Source organism: Phocoena phocoena, chromosome 11, assembly GCF_963924675.1.
Source record: "Phocoena phocoena chromosome 11, mPhoPho1.1, whole genome shotgun sequence".
Taxonomy (NCBI): domain Eukaryota; kingdom Metazoa; phylum Chordata; class Mammalia; order Artiodactyla; family Phocoenidae; genus Phocoena; species Phocoena phocoena.
Genome location: NC_089229.1, coordinates 9,390,336 through 9,414,881, shown reverse-complemented (window position 1 = coordinate 9,414,881; position 24,546 = coordinate 9,390,336). Strand labels below are relative to the sequence as shown.

Below are 24,546 nucleotides of genomic sequence, written 5' to 3'. Positions count from 1 at the left end.
CTGCCCACCACCCTCCCCTCTGCCGGGAGCCGTTGATCTGGGACAGCTTCCCACTCAGGCTGCCCTTCCCCTCCCCAGGGTCCCGTAGCTGGGGAGGTTCCCCACTGCCCCTTCGTTCCCTGGTCCACCCCCAGACTCCCCTAGACACAACCCCCTAGCCTGGGGGTGAATCAAGTCATGGGGTCGGGGGGAGGAAGCCATCCCCCAATGGAAGCACTGAATTGACCCTGGACAACGAAGGATTAAGGAGGAAGGGGAGACAGACACTCAGGGATCTGGGATCTTGCCAGCAAGGCACCCCAAACAAAAATGGGTGCAGGCTGTCTTTGGTCTGGGAACTCGGGAAGAAGGGGTCTGGGGGAAGGACTGCCCTAGTCGGGCCTCAGCAGGACTCTGACCACTTCCTCAGGACAAAGCGGAGCATGGAGACAGCCCCGGGGGAGGGACCTGAGTGCCTGGTCTGACAAAGCCTTTCACTTGCTCCCCTGGTGCCCACCCCCAATCTGGCTTTTTCTCCCCTGCAGGACCAGGATAGGGGAGAAGTCACTCCTTACTGCCAGGGGAGCCACTAGTCCACAGGGCACGTCTGTGCAAACCAGAAACAGAGCGCCCCTCTTCTGGCAGACACAGGCCCCTGCCAGGGTGGGGGGCTCGTGCACAGCCTGACCCATCACCCACTACAGCCCGACCACAGGAAGACATGGCAGAGGTCCCGCCGCAGAGAAACAAGGTTAGTCCCAGCTGCAGCACTGAGGGTGGATGCGGGGGAGACCCAGAATGGAAGGAGGAAGGGTGTCAGGAGTCGGGGGCTGCCCTGAGAAGGTGGTGGGACGCTTCCTCCCTCCCTGACCACCCACGCCCGTGTCTGGTTGGCTGAGTTGAAGGGGAGGGCAGAAAAAGAGGGGAGACAGAAGGGCTGGAAAGTCACCTGAGTCAGAGAGAACAGGAGCCCCGGGGGTGGGGGGACAGGGCACAAGTGCCTCAGAGCTCGCGCCGGTGCACAGCACACATGCACACGCTTGCACGCCCGTGGCTGCCCAGGTGACACCACAAGACTTCACCCGCACGCCTGGAGTGTCGGAGGCCATCCAGCTGCCCCCTGGCCGGAGCCTTGCCCTCCACTGACAGCTATCCATGCTGACTCGGATAGGTCCTGTCAGGCGAAGTGCTGTGCAAGGTGGGATGAGCGGGGCTGCCTACAGCAAGCTCTTCTGTGCTGTGAATCACTCCCCCCACCACCCCGCCCCGTCCACCCGGTCAGGAGGCTTGCAAGACCCACTGCACACGTCTGCGGACCGGCGCATGCAGTCGTGAGGGCGCGAGGGGCCGTGTGCACACACCTGCGGGGCTGGGTGTGCAAGTGAGCGGTTTGCACGGGCCAGGCGATGGAGCTGGGGCGGGTAGCTCTCAGCGGAAGGGGCTTAGCTGGCAGCTGCCCCCAGGGGAAAGGAGAGACCTTTCTGAAGGGGTGGGACGTGCCCAGCAATCTCAAACCCTTCCCAGCCCCTTAGCTCTGTGACCCAATCACTTCTGGTCAAAGCCAGCCTCCATATCCCCCCGCAAAGCTGGAGTGGAAATTTAAAAATAAAGACCCCTCCCCAAACACACACACACAAAAAGGCAAAGGGGAAACCAACCAGAAAGGCTGGGGTGGGCTGCTTAAGGGGAGGGTTCGGGCCTTCCCATCCTCCTTTAGTCCTGGGGACCAGCTGCTGTCTCTCTAGAGAAGAATGGTGATGGAGGTGTCCGGGGGAGGCTGGTCCTGTCCCCATCCTACCCTGGAGATGGTACCCCAAGTGACAGAGCAGTGCCAGGCCTCCCCAGGCCCAGCCCTGACACAGACCCAAGGCTGCCCTGTAAACGTCCGCACAGAGAAAGGGGCGGGGCGGTGGGAGAGTGTTGGGATCTTCCCCCCTTCTCCTCATCAATGTTTCTTTAAATAAAATAATTACCCACCCCAACCCCTCCCCATTTCTGGAAGTCCCCACCCCAAGCCCAAAAGAAAACAGTTGAAGAAGAGTAAAAATGGTGATTCAAAACTTCCCGCTGCGGTCTCGGAAGAAGCCCTCAGCTGCCTGGGCCTCGCGGAAGGTGACGGTGATGGAGTTGGCGGTGATATCGGTCACTGTCACTTCACTGGAGGGGAGCGTGGGTGTCCAGGAGGGGGGCCCCTCGGCCAGATCGGCATCTGCTGCAGCCACGGGACAAAGACACACAGACAGACGGGGGACAGCGTTGGCAACGAGGTGGGGAAGGCGGGCGTGGGTGGCAGCTTGTCGACCACCTCCCACCCCACCCCCAACACCTGATCTTCTGAGTCTCCAGCCAGGTCAGGGCCTAGTTCAAGGCTGGACACACAGGAAGACGTCACTACATGTACCTTCCCTGGCTGGACACGAACTCATCCTGAGTGGGACCACGGAAAGAGCTCTGGGCTTGGTGCCAGGGTCCCTGCAGGCTATGTGGCCTCAGGAGCGCCCAGGCCCTCTCTGGGCACTGGACCAGCTGGACCTGATGACTCAAGGGACCCTTCCAGCTCTGAGGGTCCCTGGGTCTGAGCCTCGGGGCTGGGCCGCCTTACCCTCCTCTTCAGGGGGCTGCTCAGCAGGCTCCCACTCGCTGGCCGCCTGCAGGACGTCCGGGGCCGCTGACTCCTGCAGGAAGAGCTCCCGTCGATGGCTGTGACTCTCCAGGTTGGGCCCGCGGGGCGGGAACTTCTTGCGTGAGAGCCGCAGGTACTTGTGGGCCTTGCGGGGCTTGCGGAGCGGGAAGGGCAGGGTGGGCACCAAGGGGCCCTTGTCCACCAGCTCGGGTGCCCCCGCCTTGACCACCCCCTCGGGGCTCCCGCTGCCGAGTGGGCGCGTCAGGGAGAAGCAGAGCTTCTCCTTGCCCTTGGCCTTGTGGGAGCTCCGCAGGTCCATGCTGTACAGCCGCTGCGGGGGCAAGCCAGGGCACGGCGGATCAGCCCTGCCCTCCCACCCACTGCCGCGCCTTTGCTCGTGCTGGCCCTCCCGCCCGGGGTCCTCTTCCCCGTGTTTCAGGGCTCAGAGCCAGCCGGCATCCCGCCCCTCACCCCAGCCCAGAGCGCTCCCCCTGACCAGCCCCAGCCCCTGGGCCTGGCCCAGCTCGGCCAAGAGGCCTCACGGCGCGGCCTCATCTCCCAGGGCCCTGTAAGTGGCTCAGGGACGGGGCCTCAGGGCACGTTCCTTTGGTCCATGGCAGAGGCACACAAGCGGTACAAGGTGAAAACTGACCAACAAAAAAACACACCTGCATTTATGAGGCAGATAAATTAAGGACTTATTCTTCATCACAGGGAAGGAATCTTTGCTTCTAAAGAACCCCCAAAAGCTGGAACGGCCAGCTCGCTAGGGAAATGGTGTGAGGCACAGGGCTCTGAAGCTTCCTGGGAAAAGTTAGCCAGGGGTACGCATGGCACCCAGCCACAGGAAGGTCTGCCAGCAGCCTGCAGACACCCCTCGATTCCCCCAGGACTCTCCTGGGCTCTGAGCCGCAGGGTGGCCCTGGCTGGGCCCAGACGTCTGTTGCCCCGCCTCCTTCTTGCTTAAATGGGCTGTAGGGCACATTCTTCTGCCATTCAAAGACTGAAGTTTTGTGATTTGTGCATTTGTCTTACTGACTTTTGGGGGAAATTTATACAAACCCAAGAAAGATCTTGGTGCTAAGATGTTGGGGGGGCCTGGATCACTCCGGGACAGTAGCTTCTCCTGCTACCTGTCACCAGAGGCCAAGAGTTCCCAGGAAGAGTGAGGCCAGCAGATAGGAACTGTAGGTCAAACATCTCCAGTTGGGGGCAGAGATCACATGTGCAAGTTCCATTCCTCAGTCCCACCAGCTAATCCCCATCACTCAGCATGGGGTGCAGGTTGTCATGGTGATGGGAGGAGAGCTGAACTGGGAGGAGACTGTAAAGATACTGCAGTGCTAAGAGGGCTTATCCCATATGCAGCTTTATCAAAACCCACCCCTTCAGCCTGGCTCGTATACCATCACAGGCCTCGAAACTCTCATACAGTTCTGTCCTTCTCTACCTCACCATGAGAGAATTACAGCTACTAACTAACGGGTCCAGGAGCACCAGGACTCAGATCTGGATTTTAATCCAGCTGTGTGACTCTCGATGGAATGGACAGGAGGTTGGACATGGCTCACACTGCACGTGGACCAAGAAGCCTTATTTTTTGGCTTCAAATTCCCGGGTGGGCCTTATTAAATTAAGGACAGCAGGTATTCTTATCATCCCAATTTTACAGATGAGAAAACTCAAGCTCAGAGATTTGCCTCAAATCACATAACTACATCACTTCAGACTCCATCCTCTTTTCAGTGCGAACCAGTGAAAGTAGCAAAGTGCCCCCAAGACCTGGGTAACACGGGCTGCCAGTCTTGTGGCAGAGGGCTTCTTCTCACTCAAAATGACACATTTCTAGGGAATTCTCTGGTGGCACAGTGGTTAAGAATCCGCCTGCCAATGCAGGAGACATGGGTTTGAGCCCTGGTCCGGGAAGATCCCACATGCCGTGGAGCAACTAAGCCTGTGCACCACAACTACTGATCCTGTGCTCTAGAGCCCATGAGCCACAGCTACTGAGCCCGTGTGCTGCAACTACTGAAGCCCGCGCGCCTAGAGCCCGTGCTCCGCAACAAGAGAAGCCACCGCGATGAGAAGCCCGCGCAACGCAACGAAGAGTAGCCCCCACTCGCCGCAACTAGAGAAAGCCCGTGCGCAGCAACCAACACCCAACGCAGCTAAAAACATAATAATAATAAAAAATAAATTTAAAAAAAATTTTTAAAATAATTTAAAAAATGATGCATTTCTAGACCATTCCAAGGCTATGGTTCCAGAATTCTAAGAATCTCCTTTTCTTGGATTCTAAAATTCCAGACGCCCCTGTTCCCTCAAAAGTTTATGCTTCTAAGATTCTCAAATACTACAATTTTGTATTTTGGGGACTTGGAGCATCAAGATTCTAAGCTTTCAAAAAAAAAAGATTCTAAGCTTTCAAAATTCTAGGATCCCGTAAGCCATACACCCACCCTCCCTCCCTCCACAGAACCTTCCACCCACCGTGTCCTCCAGGGGCACCAGCCCCACATTCTGACTTTTCCCAACTCCTCCCATTGAAACTTACCCACTAAGTGCCCCGCCCCACCCCACAGTGTCCTGGGTGGAGCCGAGGAGGGTTAGTGGTTCCGCAGAACTATCCAGTGCAAATGCACGGATGGGCAGGGGCTGGTGGGAGGAGCAAAGGGGCTCTTTGGGCGGGCACCAGAGCTGGTGGGGTTACCTGCAGCAGAAGCCGCTTGGGTTTCGGACCTCTCTTCCTATACCCCGATGCTCGGTCTCTCTCCTCCCTGGGGTGCAAAGCAGATGGCAGAACAAAAGGAAACACTGTTGACATTTAAGGGAAAGTAAGGCATCCGCTCCACCCAGCTCTCTGCTGTCTATGGGGGAGGGGGACACCCTCCACAGGCCACCCCTCATCCTGCGGTAGGGCTCCTCACTTTAGATCATAACAATGGGGTCGTGTGTTCAACTCCCAGGGCTGCATCTTCCCACCTGACTAAAGGTGAGGGCACAGCGACTGGTCCCAGTTGCTAGAGGTGGGACTCGGGGGACATCTCCAAAAATATGTGGGTCTTCACGGCCCCAGGGTCATGCCAGACCTCTTCTCTACATGCACTGGGAACAGCCCCCAAAACAATGTAGTTCCAGTTTCCACGCTTAGGAGACGTCTACAGAAACCTGTTAATTAAATTTGCCTTGAATGCCCCAGGGGGACTGATGAGAATGGCCACGAGTCCTTTCGCAAGCGAAGTTCTGCCCAGATCTCCCCCACCAGTCTGGCATCTCCACGAACCTGGTGGGGAGGACAGGCTCCCATTTGTCTGTATCATCTGGTTGGGGAAGGGGAGAAAAACTAGCCTGCATTCAGTCCCCAGTAGATGCCAGACTCTCTGCCGGATGCCTTCCTCCATCACAAACACACAAGGCACAACCTGAGGACGCAGACAAAGCCACACACACACACCAGACAACACGCCAGAGACCCCAACAATGTGCTGGAAGTGATGGGACAATTCAAACTAGTTTCGTTCTGTTTCACTTCATTCCACTCATGCCGTCTGTGGCCTTGGTCCAGTCTCTCAGTCTGAGCCAAGCTAAGCCAGTGCATCCGTGGAGACTGTTTCCACTGTTGGTCCCTCCTCAAGGCAGTGGCTGCCACCCCCTTCCAGACATCAGACTCCAGGGACACTGGGGGGAGGGCTCTCCCTCCCTCCCCACGGAGTCAGCTTCGGCAGGTCTGCCGTGGGGCCCTAGAACCAGCATTCGAGAGAAGCACCCAGGGCGTGGGATACCCACAGCAAGCCAGGCCTCCCAAGCCCTGGAGGGTGAGAACCTTAACTCAGAGCCCGGTGCTGGGCGCCAGGACACCCTGTTCCAGGCTCAGCTCTACCTGACCCACAGGAGACCTTGGCTGGTCACTTTCCCTCTCTGGCCCTCAGTTTTCTAGTCTGGAGAAAGCTTCCCTTCTCAGCTGGTCCCCGGGGCCCCTGGGAGGAGCGAGAGAGGTGCCTGGCATTTCTCAAAATGGGGGGTAGAAAGACTAAAATAAAAAAGAGGAAGAGAGAGGGAAGAAAAACAAAAAAGAGGAAGAGAAGGAGGAAGTAGAGAGAGGGAAAAAGGAAAGGGCCTTGAGGGAAAAGAATAATATGTCTTTATTATATTTGTATAAGTGTTATTTATTATTATTTTTATTATTATGTCCTGCACACTTTGCACAAGGCACTGCTCTCAATGCTTTAACCCTCACAGCCACCCTGTGAGGGAGGCACATTTCCTGTCCTCATTTTATAGCCAGAGCACAGAGAGGTCAAGCCATTTGCCCGACGCCACAATTCTGACAACGTCTGCCACTAGTGAAGATGCTGAGCTCTGGGCTCCAGGCCTGGCAAGGTCAGGCCTGGGGGCCCAGTCAGGGCTCGGGGGCAGGCCTGCAGCCCAGGCCACATGACCTGGCTTCCCATCTGTAGCACCCCCACTCCTGCCCTGCAACCGTGGGAGTGGGGGGGAGGGGGGGTGCAGCGAGCTTCCATTCTGTCCAGTCCTTACTTACCCAGGGCCCATCAGTGTCCCGGGCTGCGGGGATCGTGGTCCCACAAGCCCTCAGTGCCCCACTGGCCCCTCCTGGGATGCAGGGACTCCCCATTAGAGCCCCCTGGCCCGACTCCTTCTGAGTCTCTTAAAAACCCTGCAAAGCAGGTGTTAAAATGGTCGTCACCCCGCTTCCATCTCCTTCTCACCAAGACCCAGAGAGAAAGAGGAAGTCAAATCACACGGTGGGTCTGTAGAAATCCCCGAGCTCCTCATTTGTTCCTTAACTACGGACTTTTCTGACTCACTGAAAGCAACACCCGAATCCCCTACCAGGACTCACGGGGCCTCCCTGAGCTGCCCCGCCCCTGCCCAGCTCACACCACTCCAGCTGGCCACACTCGGAGCCACGCTTGCCTCCATGCAGTTCCTCAGCCCAGGGCCTCTGCATCACTTTCTTGGGTGCTCTTCACCTGGATGGTCTTCTCTAAAATACCTACTGGGGTCCTTCCCTCACTTAGCTCAGGTCTCTGGTCAAATGCCACCACCTAACCATCCCACTGAAAGCAGCGGCCCCGTCCCGACTCTGCCCGTGCAGCAGTCAGCACGTCGGCATCTATACATTTACTGGTGTACTTTTCACTGCAGGTCTCCACACTGGAATGTAAGCCCCACGAGGGCAGGGACGTTTGTTGGTTTTGTTCCTTGCTGTGCCCCAGTCCCTGGAACAGTGCCTGGCGCACAGTAGGACCTCAACAAAGATTTGTTGAACAAATGAAAGAATGAACTAGCTGACCCCTAATTACCATCAGGAAGACATTTGCCCGTGTGTGCCCACACCTAATGGTTTGCGGAGTGCTTTCAAACGCCTTTCCTCCCCATGAGAGCCCTTGAGGTCAGCACTGTTCTCCCCATTTCACAGACAGAGAAGCTGAGGCTCAGAGAGGAAAAAGGTCCTGTGCAGCACCTCACAGCTGGTGAGTGGAACAGCCAGGCCTCTGACACCTGCCCAATGCTCTCCTTACCACAATCCAGGACATTCCACAGGGCTCTCTCAGTGTCACAACCCTTTTGGATCAAGGCCCCACCAGCACTCGGGAACCAGAAAGAAGCTGTGGGACAGGAACACTGTGATTTTTAAAGGAAAGAGCATTGGGAACGTTTCCTTTGAATCAGCAGCAGGAGACCTCCTGTGGGAGAAGCGGTCAGCAGCGGGTGAGGAGGGGCAGAGGAATGGCATCACTGGGACTCAGGAGCCCCACCCAGGTTAAGTCCTACTTGGGCTGCCTCCCAGCTGCGAGGACCCTGGACAAGCCCCTTAGCTCTTCAGAGCCTCGGTCTCCTCATCTGTCAGATGAGACCCTCATCCCTGTCTCAGGCAGTTGCTAAAAGGAACCAAATAAAAATGATTTTATAAAACGGTCCCGCACTGTACAGGGTCGATGGGTTGGGGAGAGGCAGAAAGACTGGGCAGCCTGCCGGCAAGGGGCCGGTAACGCTGGGGCTCGTGCAGCAGATGGGAATGGCTAGGTTATGCTCAAAAGGCCCTCCCACCAGGAGAAACAACATTTTTGGCAGAAGCTCCTCGCTAAGGTGTGCCGTCACGGCCCATCGGACGAGCTGCCAATCACTAAGCAACCCTCAGAAGAGCACTTGCAGCACAGCACTGGCAGACACGGCAGTCTGAGACCTGGGGGCAGCTTTGCCCACGGCCTCCCAGCTAGGAGGTAGCCAAGCAGGAGGGACCGGAACCCAGCTTCCTCCCCTGGCCTTTCTTGAGAGCTTCATCAAACTTGGTGGAGGATCTGTAGGGGGGAACCTCCCTCTGGCCCATCACTGGGCATGATTAATACTGCTGCCCCTCGCACGCATGGCATCTCTACGCCCATTTTCACCTTCTTCACGGCAATTGAAACCCCTGCCTTCTGGGGAAATCGGGGCAGGTGCTGTTGGGGGTGGCCTACAACAGCAGGGAGACAGAGGCCTGGGGTTGTTAGCGGAGTGGCTGACATCACCCAGCAGCCGGAAAGGGACAGGGCCCTCAGCTGCCCTGGGACCTGGTGCCCAGCACCTTCCCCCAGCTGCGGACGAGACCCGGCAGTCCCTGCCAGACCCCTGCCCCCAGTGACCACTGTTCGGAGCCAAGCCAGCAGCAGCTGCCTATGAAACCTCAGCGCCTGCCTTCCACCCAGCCCCCTGGCAGGCTGAGCCCCTTACTTCTCCTCATAGGCCATGACCAGGCGGGGGTCCAGGATGTGCTCCTCCGGTTCCCACGTGCTGTACCTGGGGAGAGAGACAAGGGGTCAGAGCTGACCTGCCCCCTACCCCACCACCCCCCATTCAGAGGCCGCAGCCACTCCACCAGGCCCACTTGCCTGCAGGACTTTGCCCCTTCCTGATCCAGTGTTAACTGTCGCCTAATCCCATGAATTGTCCCTGGCTACCAGGGTAGGTCGGAGGCCTCCCGGGGGCTTGCATGACACCAGAGCTCCCCTCATTCTGAGCGCTGATCACACCACCCTATAAGTGATCGCGTCCAACTCCGGACTAGATCCCCATGTTCACTTCAGGTGAAGAGGGCAGGCCCCATATGTCCCCGGATCCCCTTCCTGTGAGAGTCAAGAGCATGTGGTGAAGAGCTGCGGCTCTGGAGCCAGACTGCCTGGGTTCAAACCCCAGCTCTGCCCTGGCTAGCTGTACAACTTGAAACGATTTATTCAGTGTCTCTATGCTGATTTCCCCATCTGTCAAGGTCTCTTGCGCTGCTTAAACATGTTCACGTATCTAAGTGTTTAGCGCAGCGCCTGGTGCACAGGAAGTGCTCTGTGCTTATTACTGTCACCATCCCTGACCCCCTGATGCCCCAGCCCCAGTGGGCCCTCTGCCCAGGCTGAGCTACTCCCTCCCCGTCCTTGGAACACATCTGCACCATCAAGGCCAGGTCTGAAGTTCCCTTCTCAGGTGGGGCCTGGCACACAGCAGGAACTTGGTAAATGTTCAGTGACTGAATGGTACAGTGTCCTACAGCAGGCCCCTAGGTCTTTCCACGAGGGACCTTCCACCACTCCCAGGCCAGACAGCATTCCCTGCTGGGACAGAACTGGGCATTTCCAGAGTTCAGCCATCCTCCTTCCACCCGCACGATTATTTACTTAGTATCTGCCTTTAAATTAGCTCACTTGGGGATTCCCTGGTGGTGCAGTGGTTAAGAATCTGCCTGCTAATGCAGGGGACACAGGTTCGAGCCCTGGTCCAGGAAGATCCCACATGCCGCGGAGCAACTAAGCCTGCGTGCCACAACTATTGGGCCTGTGCTCTAGAGCCCGCGAGGCACAACTACTGAGCCCGAGTGCCACAACTACTGAAGCCCGCGTGCCTAGAGCCCATGCTCCGCAACAAGAGAAGCCACCGCAATGAGAAGCCCGCGCACTGCAACGAAGAGCAGCCCCTGCTCGCCACAACTAGAGAAAGCCTGCGCGCAGCAACGAAGACCCAACACAGCTATAAATAAATAAATAAAGTTATGTATAAAAAAAATTAGCTTGCTTTTTTAAAACATTTTATTTTAAAAGCAAACTCTTTATTACTTCCATAAGTGGAAAAACCAGGATGACTCATCATAAACAGATCCTAATACATAAAAAAATTTTAATATAAAAACACATATATGGGGATTCCCTGGTGGCGCAGTGGTTAAGAATCCGTCTGCTAATGCAGGGGACACGGGTTCGAGTTCGGGTCTGGGAAGATCCCGCATGCCGCGGAGCAACTAAGCCCATGCACCGCAACTACTGAGCCTGTGCTCTTGAGCCGCAACTACTGAGCCCACGTGCCACAACTACTGAAGTCTGCGTGCCTAGAGCCTGCGCTCTGCAACAAGAGAAGCCACCACCATGAGAAGCCCATGCACCGCAACGAAGAGTAGCCCCCGCTTGCTGTAACTAGAGAAAGTCCGCGCCCAGCAACAAAAACCCAACGCAGCCAAAAATAAATAAATTTATTTAAAAAAAAGAAAGAAAATCATTAAAAAACAATCCAAGTCCTGACAACTGTTTAAAAATATATATATATATGTGTATGGGTATATATATATGCATGCATACAAATATAATCATAAAAATACATATATATGTAGATGTATGTACATGGGTGTATATAAACAAAACCAAAGCAATGGACTGTGATTCTGGCCAAGACTGCACCCAGGACTGCTGGATAAGGAGGGAGGTGCGGGAATTTCCTGGTGGTCCAGTGGTTAGGACACCAAGTTTTCACTGCCAAGGGCCTGGGTTCAATTCCTGGCTGGGGAACTAAGATCCCACAAGCCACGTGGCACAGCCAAAAAATAAATAAATAAAAGAGGGAGGTGAGTAGGTATTAGGGAGGTATTGCGAGGCAGAGAGAGGCCAGGCAGAGCCCCTGCCCCTGCTGCCTTCTACCAGCCAAGTTTAAACCTTCATCTTCAACCATCCTGGTTACTGTGAAACCTAAAAGTAGTCCAATCAATATTTAAACAACAAGCTGCCCAAGGACAGACCCCTTCTTTCCTTTCTTTCACTGACACTTCTGCACACTTACTTCGTGTCGGGCCCCATGGACTCAGCAGTGAAGGTCCATGCCCAGAATGCCACACGCCCAGCCTAAGCAGGCACCATCACAGCTCCTTTCCTTTGCACGTGCTGTGCTCTCCTCCTGGAGGGCCCCCTTCCTCCAGTGAACTCCTCATCCTTTAAGAATCAGGTCCTTGTAGCTTTTCCTGACATCCTCTCCTAGCTGTCCTACTCCCAGCAGAATGAACCCTCCCCTCAGCTGCTCTCCAGGGCCCTATTATCGCACTGGGCACCTGCCATCCTTATTGGCGAATCATCCTTATTGGCAAATCAAGCTGGTGTCCTGGCTGGCAGGTTGTAACACCTCGCCAGAGTGCCCAGCCCAGCCCCCAGCCCCCAGCCCCCAGGTGTTCTGGGAATGGCTGCAGAAGCCACTGAAGAGTTTTGCTCACCCTGGAGAAATGCTGAAAGTGAAACTGAGATTTTTTTTTATAGTTTGGGTAAAGCCCAAACTGAAAGCAACCAGAAGCTGGCAGAGACTTCAAACCTTCCTCCCCTCCCCCAAACAAAGGTTGAATTTCCTCGACTGTAACTAGTAAGAAGAGAGGGGGAATTTTGTGTTCCTCCAGTGTCCTCTGCCTGGCCCTCCCTCTTTCTCTAGCTGTGGATGTTTCTCTTCAGTGCTCTAGTCCTCTCCGCCCTGCCCACTTCCCCACTGCCCTGCCCACTTCTTGTTGATGTAGCTGCTCTGTGGTTCCTGGCAAGTCCCTAACCTTCTCTGTAGTTCAGTTTCCTCATCTTAAGAATCACCACCATCACCACCATAACAGCAAGGTGCCAGAGCAGACTACTGCAAGGACGCATCCATTCCTTGTAACACCCTTATGAGGTAGGTTACAGATGTTACAAATGAAGAAACTGGGGCAGAGAGGTTAAGCATCTTGCCAAGATCACCGAGCCAGGAAGTGGCCAATCTGTGGTCAGAACTCAGTTGAATCTTGGCTACCCTCTCCCTTTGGATCTCTCACATGTCGGGGTAAATGGCCCCTCACCGGGCTGTAACGTCCATAGGAGAGGGGCACAGTCTGATTGGCCACGTCTTCAGTGTCTGACCCGGGGCTTGGCACACAGCGGGTGCACAGAAAGGGAGAGACTTGGCAGCTGGAGGCCTGGCCCCGTTCGGTGCTGCGGAAAGGCGGGCGGGGGTGGGGCGGGGCGTTGCACAGGCGCCTCACCCTCTCGGACACCCCGGCCCTCCTAAACAGGAGGCCATCAGCGGCCCTCCGCAGTGTGGGAAGCCAGAGACCACAGCGAGGGCAAACACGCTTTGCGAACAGCCGGGCACAGGCAAGACAGGAGGGCGCAGCCGGCGTGGCCCGCGGCCTGAGACTTCAGGTCTCCGGGCCGCCGCCTGGGCGGGAACCGAGCGTGGCGGACAGAAGGCTCCATCCATATCGCAGCGCCGTGCGCCCCGCCCCCCGGAGTCGGGCAGCCGCGCGTGCACACGCACGCACGCAGCGCGGGAGCGTGCGCGCCAGATTACCCGGCCAACTGATGGGGGGCGGGGCGGGGGCGGGGGCGGCGCGCACCGGCTCCGAGGTAAACACGACCACGTGACCGCCGCCCCGCCGCCCCCGCCCCCCCCCCCACCCCAGCCACCGGAGCCGGGGTAAACAGGCTCGCGGCCGCCCCTCCTGGGCCCCGCCGCGTAGGCTCCCGCCGTGCCGGGGCGCCCTGCAGAGCCAGGCCCGCCCCAGCCCCCGACTCCGATTTAGATTCGCCCAAATGAGAAGCAGCGCAGCGGACTCCCGAAGGCGGCGGTGAGCAAGTGACTCCGCTGCTCGGGCCTCCGTTTTCTCATCCGTGAAGCGGACCTACCAATAGTCCCTGTCTTTTAGGGGTGATGTGACGATTAGATGTGTTAAGCCACATAAAGCACTTAGAGCAGTGTGGTACATAATAAAAGCAAACAAGCATTTATTAAATCAATATCAAAAGCCTGGAGAGCGCAAACACACACCTGCCAAGGGCCACACCGAGGACTCTGTGCTGCCACTACTCAACCCGGCCTTGGAGGAGAAAGAAGAGCCTCCTCTGCGTCTGGCACTGTTACGAACCCTTTCTTGTCTCAGGCAGCCTTCCACAGGGCTCCGTGAGGCTAGGGCCCCATTTTACAGGTGGGGAAATGGAGGTGCCCATGATTCAAATCGTCCCACCTTTATGACCTGGGGCAAGGACGCCTCTGCTGAGGGTTTCTGTCTCCCCATCTGTACAATGGGTTGCCATTAGGCAATTACAGGGGCCAATGCCTGATCTTAATAGGGGCTTACTGATAGCTTGGTTATTGCTGTACCCTGATACACTGATAATATCACTACTGAAGCTCTATGGAGGCGGTCCTCCCCACAAATGCGGTAGCATTCACAAGTGGGTAAGAACGGAGGGAAGGAAGGCGTTTCCAAAGAGGAGCAGCAGGGTCCTGGGCAGGCTGAGATGAGAGTGGGGTATGTGAGCATCTCTGTGTGCTGACAGCATGTAGCTGATTATTTAACATCCTCTGCCCTGTGCCCCCAGCCCCTCCCTGTGCCATTTGCTGTTCCTTCCAGAACAAGCAAGATAGCTCCTCTACCCCATCTGCTGGGGAGGAAGGGCAGTCATTTGTCTGCTGTTGGGGAGAGAAAAGAGGCAAAGCACCCAAAGGTTTAACAGGGGCCTGGCACAGGGTGAGTGTCCGTTTAAATCATGGCTTCTGTTATTAACATGAGCCTCCCTGCCCAGGGGGCGGAGGGTGCTGGGGAGCAGGAGAATCTGACTCCCCTCCCACCCAGGCTATCACTGCCCTGCCCTAGCCAAGGCTCCCAGGCCTGCAGCGAGCAGCCTGCCCAGCTACCTACTCCCCATCCACTTTCTCAGCCTCTTCTTCAAGCAAGGCCCCCTGAGGAGGAGAGACTGAAGACCAAGTGGGTTACAAAGGAGCCCTGGTTCTCCTGATTCTCCCTGTGACTGAACCTGTTTTCCCCCAAGTGAAGCGGGGTGGCACAGTGGATGACATAAAGTGGGCACCATGCTGCACCGGGTTGGCAGTTATATTACTGTATATAACTCCCCTGTCTGGGCCTCAGTTTCCCCATTTGAAAAATGAGAGGACTGATCTCAATGATTGCTAAGGCTGCTTTGGGCTCCTGTGAGGAGTAGACGCCCCCAGACCCCTCTCCCAGCTGAGGGGAGACCTAGAAGCCTGAGCTGTGTAACTTACTATTAATAGCAAACGTTCACTAAGTGCTTGGTCTGGGCTAAGCATGCATCAGGTACTCTATATCCATCATCTAATCCTCACAACACTGTTGTACTGGAGGATTTATTCCAATTTGGAGATGGAAGCAGAGGTCCTGCCATGTTGGGGACTTGCTAAAGGGCCCCCAGCTGTCTAGCTGTGAGCCAGGCCAGGAACCCAGGATCAAAGTATAGGGGAGCCAGAAATGCCCCAGGTCATCTGGCCAAACAGGGCTTCCAGAACTCCCTTGGAGCGGGGAGTGTCACAAAAAGCAGTCATGAGGGCCCATCTGGTGGTCTCAGCATGTTAGGAAACAAGTGGGCCCCAGGTTCGGGGGCACAGGCCAGGAGAACCATGGAGGGACTGCTCTTGGAATGCCAGGTCCTTCCCCTGACTGAAGCTCTGATGGGCAGGCGTATTCATTCAGGATTAATAAAAGTGGGGGAAGGAACTTTAAATAGATAAAAACCTCTGTTTAGAGAAGGGAGTCTACAGAGCAGGAAAAATAGCCAACGGTGCCTTGAAGGCCAACAGGCTGGTGTCCCACTGGGACGCAGTGCCTTCTGGCACGGAAGCTAAGAGAGGAGTGAGTACCCAGGGAGTATGCCCACCTTGAACATCTTCTTTTTCTAGCTTTCCACCTCCTCTTACCAGCCCCTTCACCCAGACCAGAAGCCCACCTTCATCTGCCCAGTGGAGGAAGGGATTATCCTTCAGTCCCAGGGGGTTTGGGAAGGGGCAGCAGGAATGGACGAATGCATTATCTGGTTAACCAGCCACCAACCCTAATCATCAGGATGCCTGCAGGCCATCCTGAACACACTCCCAGGCCTTTCACCCCACAAAGTGAAGGAGCCTGTGAGAAGAGAGCAGGGCCTGGACTACTGAACCCATTTTGCAGAGAGAGAAGCTGAGGCAGCATGGCCGGTCTTCCTCTCTGCTGTTTCTCACCACCGCGTGTCCAAGACACTCCCAGGACCCAAATACCAGGTCAGCCCCCAACACCAGCACAGCAGAAAGCCCCTGGCACAGACAGCAGGGGCTCTGGACAGAGGGGGATTCCAGGAGTCAGTCTCTAGGAGGCAGGGCTGGGAGGTGGGGCACCCACAGACCAATGGGGAGGCCCCACGACCTGCTCCTTCCCTCCCCTCCCCCAACAACTCCCTGCTGGGAGGTGATTGGTTGGTGAGAAGGTTCCTGATTGGGCCTCAGCGGAGAGGCGGGGCAACTGGGAGAGGTCCTAGACCCAGCTCCCTGGCCCCGCAACTGGGAGATGGAGGAGGCACAGAAGTGATACCTGAAGATGGAGAGGCCCCGTTCAACTCTCAGCTCTGCCTCCACTTGCTGTGTGACCTAAGGCAAGCTGCTTACCTTCTCTGAGCCTGTTTCCTCATCTTTAGAGATAGGACCACAGCTGCCTCACAAGGCTGTACAGGAGCCTGCTCTGTAGACTGGAGAGTGCTGTCCAAAGGCGGGCTCTGTCCCTAGCTGTATGGCACTGAGGACTCGTGCCCCACTGGCTAGACTTGTCTTGCCCAACCACACAAACCCCCACCCGGCACTGCACTTGCTGCAGCTTGAGTGCCCCTCCACCTTGCAGGCAGCCATCTCTGAAGCCAAGATGATGGGCCTTCACCTCCTAGGTGCCGGGAAAGGCCAGAAGCAGGGGAGCAGAGGGTGCCACCAGAAGGTGGAGTGCAACTCTGAATGGGGCCCATGAGAAGAGAAGCTGGGGCCCACCTTCACCCTCATGTGCTCCAAGCCCCTCAGCTGGCAGAGGGGAAACTGAGGCCCAGAGAAGAGGATGATTAATCAAGGTCTGCTGGCCAATTACTAGAGCAGCTGGAGTGAAAAGTGAGGCAGGAGAAAGGGTAAAAGGTGGATGGAAGGATGTACAGGTAGGCAGACAGAAACACACAAAGAAGCCTTACTTTGGGGGCCATCCTTTCCACTTCACCAGATATTCGACTTTACCCTGGGAAGAAAGAGAGAAGAAGTAGACACAGTGAGATACACAGATGCCCCTACGACCACTTGCACGACAGTAAGGCCCAATCCCCTCTGCGGACAGAAGTCCCCCAACACATACACACTGTCAGGGACGCTCCCCACAAGATCCCCATCAACCAGAGATCCTCAAACTGACCTCCCCAGACGGTCCTCCCTACTAGAACACAGGAGTGCACTGGGCCCCAAACACCTCTGGGGTTCCTGTGGCAGAAGCTTGGAGCCCATGTCACGTGTGGGGAAACAGACCGTGTGGGGATGTGCGTGGCCAAAGATCCAGTGTCCCGGTGCTAACACCATAATTCTCTTTCCTTTTTCGATTAGAAGACTCTCCAAGTCCTAGAATACTCCTCCCTGGCATGTCCCACATGGCTCTAGCCCCATCAGCCCCCTCCCTGTGAGAGGCTGCCTCTGGGCCAGAGGTGACAGGCTAGTGACTCCAAGACTCAACTCACTCTCAAGTCAAAAGAACCTGGCAGGACCCCGGAGAAGGCTGACAAAGTCTCCACCTTGAGAAAGGGTGATCGCCCCTCCAGTAGTTAGAAAACAGAGGCAGATTCCTCCCTTCCTCAAAGGTGACAGGGGCCTTTAAAAGTTCCCAGTCCAACTCCATCTGATGGGTGATACCCCTCCACACTGGAACTTGAAGACCAAGATATGTCACCTCCTCAAAGAGGCCTGCCCTGGCCACCCTTCCCAACACCCTCCCTCCCGTCTTCCAGTAGTTCTCTTTCTGTGTGGCACACGGCCCCCTTGGAAAGCATCTATATTTATTTCCTCTTTCACTGTGTGTCTCCGCTGCCAAAATGGCAGCTCCACGAGGGAAGGAGCTCCCTCCCCGGGGCTTAGAATGGTGCCTGGTGCACAGAGATACTCAATAAATATATTTTGAATGAATGGCGAAAGGAATGATGCTTCGCACTCTCTGGCACTACCCCTCAGGCCCCATGTAGAAGGGAGTAATTACTGTACCTGCTGAGGCTACACTGCATGGAAAACATGGGGCTTTGAGGAACAAATTCAAATCGAGGAAACCCTGAGGGAAGGGAGGAGGAGGGGCAGCCCCAACTTGAAGACAGAGCTCAACCCCATTGGAGTTGGGGAAGAAAAGGTCATGGCCCACCTTGACTGTCACCCTTAGATGTCACCCAAGATGCTGGGACTGAGTTTTCTCTCTTGAAAGATGAGCTGGCAAACAGCCAACTGGAGCTCCTGCTCTACACCCATCTCTAACTTGCTGTGTGACCTTGACCAGGTCACTTCCCCAGCCAGGGCCTCAGTTTGTGCCTTCGTCAAATGGGAGGAGGTGAACTCTAAGACCCCTCCCAGCCCTGCCGCTAGAGCCTCCCATGGGGCTGCAGGGAGGAGATAAGGGAAAAGGATAGTGGTGAGTGCCGGGACAGGAACTTTCCCCAAAGCCTTCCATCTCCAACCTCCAGTCTGGGGCCAGACCACTTTGCAGACGTGTGCACAGGAAATGTGCACGGCCAAAGTCCAGGCCCGAGGCGCGGGGACAGAACCTAGCAGAACAGACGCCTCCTTAAATTGCAGGGTGTATGTTTTGGAGGCGAAGGCAAAGGGGGAGGAGCTTTGAGGATGCCCCAGCGCCGTAGGCGGCTCCACTGAGCCGGCCGGGCGGGGCTGGGAGGTGGGGAGGGGAAGACAGAGGGGTGTGCACTGGAAGTGGGGGAGAGACATGGAGGTGGGGATGTGGAGGGGATCGAAGTCCAGCAGTTAAACTTAAGAGGCGGGAGGACGCTTTTCCAAAGCTCCGCCTCCAACTTCAAAGGACTTGGCACCAAGAGTCCAGAGTCCTGAGTTCGAGACCCAGCTCCGACGCGAACACACTAGGCAAGCCGTTTCTTCAACTCGGGCCTCAGTCTCCCCATATTTAGAATGAGGGGAGGATGAGAAAGGATGGCGTTCAGGATCCCTACAGTCCGATCCTAACCTCTAGCTCTGGCGGACTCAGCTGCCCCCAGCATCCTGGGGCGACAACTTTTATTCTACTCTTTCTACAAGGTGGCGGGGGAAACTGAGGCACGGGCTGGGTATACGAGTCCGGCAGCGCGGGGCTGCCTGCCCACCCCCCACCCCCGCTCCACTTTCTCCCTCGCCTCCAGCGCGGAGGGGACAGTGCTGGGGACAGGAGGGGACTCCATAGGGGTCCTGGGAGCCGCCCCCGGGCAGCCTCACCTTCCGCACGCGCTTCTTCCGGATGCTCTCTACGGCGAACACCTGCTCGCCGATGGCTGACAGCTCCATGCGGGGCGGCGGGCGAGCGGGCCCGGGGCCGGGCCGGGCCGGGCCGGGGGCGGAGCTGCGGGGCCGCGGCTGCGGCGCGCGATGCTCGGGCCGGCGGGGTCCCAGTCACCCTCGCCCGGGCGCGCACGCGCACGCGCACGCGCGCACACCCCCTTGCGCTCCCTCACGCCGCCGACGTTCCATTTTTGAACCTGCGCAACGTTTTCCTCGGCGCGCGCGAGCCGGCGAGCGAGCGCGCGGGGCGGGGGCGGAGCGGGGGCTCGGCTCTTGCCGGGCAGGTCACGCCCCTCCTTAATAGGCTCCGCCCCCTCTTGGTCCCGCCCCCTCTGGAGCTCCGCCCCGCCTGGGCCGTCAGTAGCGCGCGGCTCTCGGGATCCGCTAGCACGCGGGACTTATTTGGCGCCGGCGCCGGTCGGGTGGGACGAGATCTTAATACACAGACGCGTTTCCTAAAGTCCTCCCGGTGACTCTGAGGGGCCGGAAACGGCATGGCCCCGGTTGGGCAGATGAGAACATGGGCAGAGCGGGGAGGCCATTTGCCTCACCTCCCACAAAGGATAGAGGGGTCGCGGCGCGGACCCTTGGGCGGCAGGAGGGCGGGGACGGCCAAGGTTTCCCAAGCTGTCTCAGTACAGTGGTCTCTCTAGATCCGGGCTCCGGAGCGACGTGGTTTGCCAGCCCTGAGCAGGCGCCTCCACGTATATCCTTCCGTCCGTCCGTCTGTAGCCGGTCGTGCTGAGACGCCCGAATCGCGCGGCCGCTGCCTCGAGGGCCCCGGCTAGGCAGTACTTGGCGGCAGGTGTGGCCGTGGCAGATCTAAGGTGCACAGCGGGACAGATTTCGCTGCCACGCAGCCCCAAGTCCCCAGTCACACGCGCTAGGCGCTCTGCATGTAGTAGGTGTTCGACTGTTTGTGGGATGAATGGATCTTGAGGTCCGGGACCATCTCATTTTCCCCGTTCACTCCAACCTCGTTCTGTCTTCTCTGCCGCGCCACCACTCATCCTCACTAGGAGGAACCCGAGTCATCCGTGCCCCTCCGGCTCCCACCGCCTGCCTGCGTGGACCCCAAGTCCTGCCTCTCTGACTTCCTCCCCTCTACACCCCTTGTCCTTTCTCTTGATCGCAGCAACAACCTTCTCACTGCCATCCCCTCTGAGACTGTGTCCACAGTGCCAGAGCCCGCTTTCTAAAATGCACATCTAACTGGGTCACCCTAGTGCTTAAAAACCTTCCACAGGTTCCTGTTCCCCTGTACGCCTCTGTCGGGCGTACAGGTGAAAAAAAAAAAAAAAAAGATAGATAGATTTACACTGACTTTTCATCAGGAGCAACGGAAGCCAGCCCGAAGGCAGTAGAATGATACATCCAAAGCCCTGAGAGAAATTTAGTGAAATTTTATTTCGAGATTTATGTACCCAGTGAAAATGTCTTTCCAGAACGAGGGGAAATAACACTTACAAATACAAAAACTAAGACTTTGACGCTAGCAGACCGTCCCTAAAGGAAATTCCAACGGAAGGACTAAAGGCAGGAGGCAGATGATCACAGACAGAGGTCTGATGCAATAGGGAATAAAGAACAATGAAGAACATTGATAATATAAAACAATAACAATGTCTTCTGGATAAAAATAGAATTAAAATACACAACAACAATGGCACAGAACTTGGGTGAGTGGATTAAAGTGTTCCAAGATCCTTCTATTCCTCAGGAGGAAAACGAAAACGGATATCAAATATACTTGGACTTTGATGAGTTAAGACTGCACGTTGCTATTACCAGGGTAAACAAAAAGAATGAAAATGCAATAATATTTAGCCAGATTATTAGAGGGGGGAAATAGAATGAGAACATCAATCCAATCAATCCTAAAGCAAGCAAGAATGGAGAGAAAAAGAAATACAAGACAGGTGGGACAAATAAATGACAGTTATAAATTCAAATGTACTATAATTCAATAAATGCAAGTGGACTAAATGTTGTAGTTAAAACAAGAAGATTATCAGACTGGATAAAAATCCACCTACATGCAATTTACAAGAGACATCCACAAGAGACACTTCCAAAACATGAGGATACTGAAAGGGTGAAAGTAAATGTACGGTAAAAAAAAAATATGTATCATTCAAAGGCTAACGAAAAGAAGGCTGGGGCAGGTATTTTAGTATCAGAAAAAAACATCACTAGAGATAAAGAAGGTTACTTCAAAATGAAAATGGTCCAACTGACCAGAAAGATAGAACAATTTCAAATTTGTATGTGAATACCATAGTCTTAAAATATAAGAAACATGAAGAAGAGAACTACACAGAGAAATAGACAAATCCACAATTATAAGGGGAGATTTAAAAACGCATCCCTCTGTAATTGGCAGAATAAGCAGAAATATATTCAATAAGGATAATAATAAGAAACTTGACTAGTGGACTTTTACAGAACACCATGGCTACATCTGCAGAATAGTCTCCTTTTCAAGGCATATGAAATATTTGCAAAAACAGTGAAACTCGAGAAATTTCTAAAGTCTGAAATCATATAGAGTACATTCTCTGACCATAGCACAAATAAGCCAGAGATTAATAACAAAAAGATAACTTCAAAAGCCCCATATGTTTGGAAGTTAAGAAGTGTGTTTCTAAATAAGAGATGGATCAAAAAAGAACTCATGATGGAAATAAGAAAATATTTTAACTGAATGAGAATGGAAATATTACATATTAAAAATTATAGGATACAGCTAAAGCACGACTTAAAGGGGAGTTTATGGCCTTCAATGCTTGTGTTAGAAAAGAGCAAAGGCTGAAAGTAATAAGTAAGCTCCCATCTCAAGAAGCTAGAAAAAGAACAGTACACCAAAGAAAACAAAAGGAAGGACAGAGTAAAGTTAAGAGCAGAAAATAATGAAAAGGATCAGCAAAAGCAGACATTATTTCTCTGAAAACACTAGTTGTATTGACAACCCTCTGGTGAAATTGATCAAGAAAGAAGAGAGAAGGCACAATTAATCAATAACCAGAATGAAAAGCTAAAGAGTATGCGGACACCGAAGAAAAGAAAAGATAAAGATAATTGTGAATAACTTGATTACAATAGCTTTCAAATTTTAATTCCTAGAAAAATATAATTTACCAGCATTAATTCAAGAGGAAACCTGAATGATCACCATCCCTGGTCATAGTACCACAGGATTTAACAACCAGGCACTGGGCATTCATAACAGGTGCCAACCCTAACACTGAACAGAGCCCAAGAGCCCCCTGGCTATGCAGGGATTCACTCTCTGATCTATTTGTCAGCAGATCTATTTGTTAGAAGGTCTGGGGAATCTGGGGCAGCCTTGGAGGGGTTGTTGCACTTAGGGGGTTGGGAGTGGTGGTACGTACCAACTGGTATGAAACGATTTCAGCACTTTAGCAGTCTGACGTTCCGTGGCACCAGTGAACATCAGACCTCTGCACAACCGTTAAAGGAGTTGAACCAATCATCAGTAATGTTCCCACAAAGAAAATTCCGGCTTCACTGAAAATGGGTCTTCATCTATGAAATATTTAAAGAAGAAAAAATTTCAGTCCTGCCCCAACTTTTCCACATTGTAGAAAAAGAGGGAATTCTTCCCAATTCTTTTTATGACAAGGATATTACAAAAAAGGAAAATCATAGGCCAATGTCACTCATGAGTACAAATACATAAATCCTAAACAAAACATTAGCAAACCAAATCAGGCAGTATATAAAAATGATAATGCTTTATGACAAAATCAGATCTCATCCAGAAATGCAAGATTGGCTTAACATTTGAAAGTCGGTCGATATGAAGATGGTAATTAGATTTACTGTGGGGATCATCTTGCAGTGTATACAAATATCAAATCATTATGTTGTTCCCCTGAAAATAATATAATGTTATATGTTAGTTATATCTCAATTTAAAAATCTTGGGGAAAATGCTACCACTCATTAGCAATAAACACTGCAAAGCAAAAGAAAAAAAAAAAACAACGTAATTCACCACATTAAAAGTTAAAGGAGAGGGACTTCCCTGCTGGCGCAGTGGTGGAGAGTCTGCCTGCCGATGCAGGGACACGGGTTCGTGCCCCGGTCCGGGAAGATCCCACATGCTGCGGGAAGATCCCACATGCTGCGGAGCGGCTGGGCCTGTGAGCCATGGCCGCTGAGCCTGAGCGTCCGGAGCCCGTGCTCCGCAACGGGAGAGGCCACAACAGTGAGAGGCCCGCGTACCGCAAAAAAAAAAAACAGTTAAAGGAGAGAGACATATTGTTATCACAAAAGATACCAGGAAAGTCAATATCTGTTTATGTTTTAAAACTTGTAGCAAATTAGGAATACAAGGGAATGTCTTTATCCTGGTAAAAGTATCTACGAAAATCCTACAGCAAATATCCTAATTAATGGTGAAATGTTGACAGCATTCCTATTGAGATCAGTAACAAGGCAAGGATGGTTGCAATCCCCATTTTCATTAAACAGTGCACACAATATTCTAGACCTGTGTTATCCAATATGGTAGCCACTAGCTACCTGTGACTACTGAGATTTTGAAATATGACTAGTCTGAACCTAGATGTAAGAGTCAAATTACATACATGTTGGATTTTAAATACTTAGTACAAAAAAAACCCCACACCATAAAATGTCTCATTAATAATTGTATATTTATTACATACTGAAGCAATAGTATTTTGATACATTGGGTTATACGAACCGTATTAGAAAAATTCACTTCATCTGCTTCTTTTAATTTTTAATGTGGCTATTAATTTAAAATATACCTGTGGTCTGCATTTAAGACTTACATTAGATTTTACTGAACAATGCTGACCTAGACAGTAACAAAATGAAACAAAGGGAAAAGGATTAGAAATAAATAAAACTGTCATTTTCCAATTTTGTGTAGAAAAATCCCAAAATTCTTCAAAATATTTATTAGAATTAATAAGAGAAGTTAGCAAAATTGTTGGATTAAAAAAGTCAATATGCAAAAATCTTTTGTGTTCCTCTATGCTAGCAGTAAATAATTAGAAAATGAAGTAATATAAGCTACCCCTTAAGTATAATAAAAATATGTAAAGTACCTAAGAGTAAATCTACTGATTTATACATCTAGGTCCTTGTGGAATAAAATCATAAGATTTTATTGTGAGACATTAAAGACTATCTAAAAATGGAGAGTTAAGCCATGTTCATAGGTTGAAAGACCCAGTCCTGGAACCATGCGATTCTCCCCAAACTGGTCTATAGAGTCAAGGCAAACCTAATCAAAATCACCACAGGTATTTTTTTGGAACTGGATAAGCTGAATGTAAAAT

General features: G+C 53.4%; 1 protein-coding gene across 3 annotated transcripts; it reads right to left on the bottom strand.

Annotated features, from left to right (window-relative positions):
• Positions 1–1,887: 1,887 nt before the first annotated feature.
• CBX7 (chromobox 7) lies at positions 1,888–19,398 on the bottom strand. Of its 3 annotated transcripts, none has more exons than XM_065887709.1 (6): positions 19,148–19,398; positions 16,876–16,919; positions 9,338–9,403; positions 5,313–5,379; positions 2,582–2,933; positions 1,888–2,191 (listed from the first exon to the last, which is right to left on the bottom strand). In XM_065887709.1, the coding sequence occupies exons 1-6, from the start codon at positions 19,214–19,216 to the stop codon at positions 2,034–2,036; spliced, it is 756 nt and encodes a 251-aa protein (XP_065743781.1). In that variant the 5' UTR covers positions 19,217–19,398; the 3' UTR covers positions 1,888–2,033. The 3 variants fall into 3 exon arrangements, with proteins under 3 accessions (XP_065743781.1, XP_065743782.1, XP_065743783.1); XM_065887710.1 differs by having other exon boundaries at positions 2,034–2,188; positions 19,148–19,216; XM_065887711.1 differs by having other exon boundaries at positions 2,034–2,191; positions 2,582–2,654; positions 19,148–19,216.
• Positions 19,399–24,546: the final 5,148 nt, after the last annotated feature.

What these genes read in the sequence shown, in the direction of transcription:
- CBX7 (XM_065887709.1), bottom strand. Translation starts at nt 19,216, where the DNA reads ATGGAGCTGTCAGCCATCGGCGAGCAGGTGTTCGCCGTAGAGAGCATC. An exon ending in GTCATGGCCTATGAGGAGAA is followed by an intron (nt 5,380 to 9,337) that starts GTAAGGGGCTCA and finishes TTTGCACCCCAG; the next exon opens with GGAGGAGAGAGACCGAGCAT. An exon ending in GCAGCCCCCTGAAGAGGAGG is followed by an intron (nt 2,192 to 2,581) that starts GTAAGGCGGCCC and finishes CCGTGGCTGCAG; the next exon opens with CAGATGCCGATCTGGCCGAG.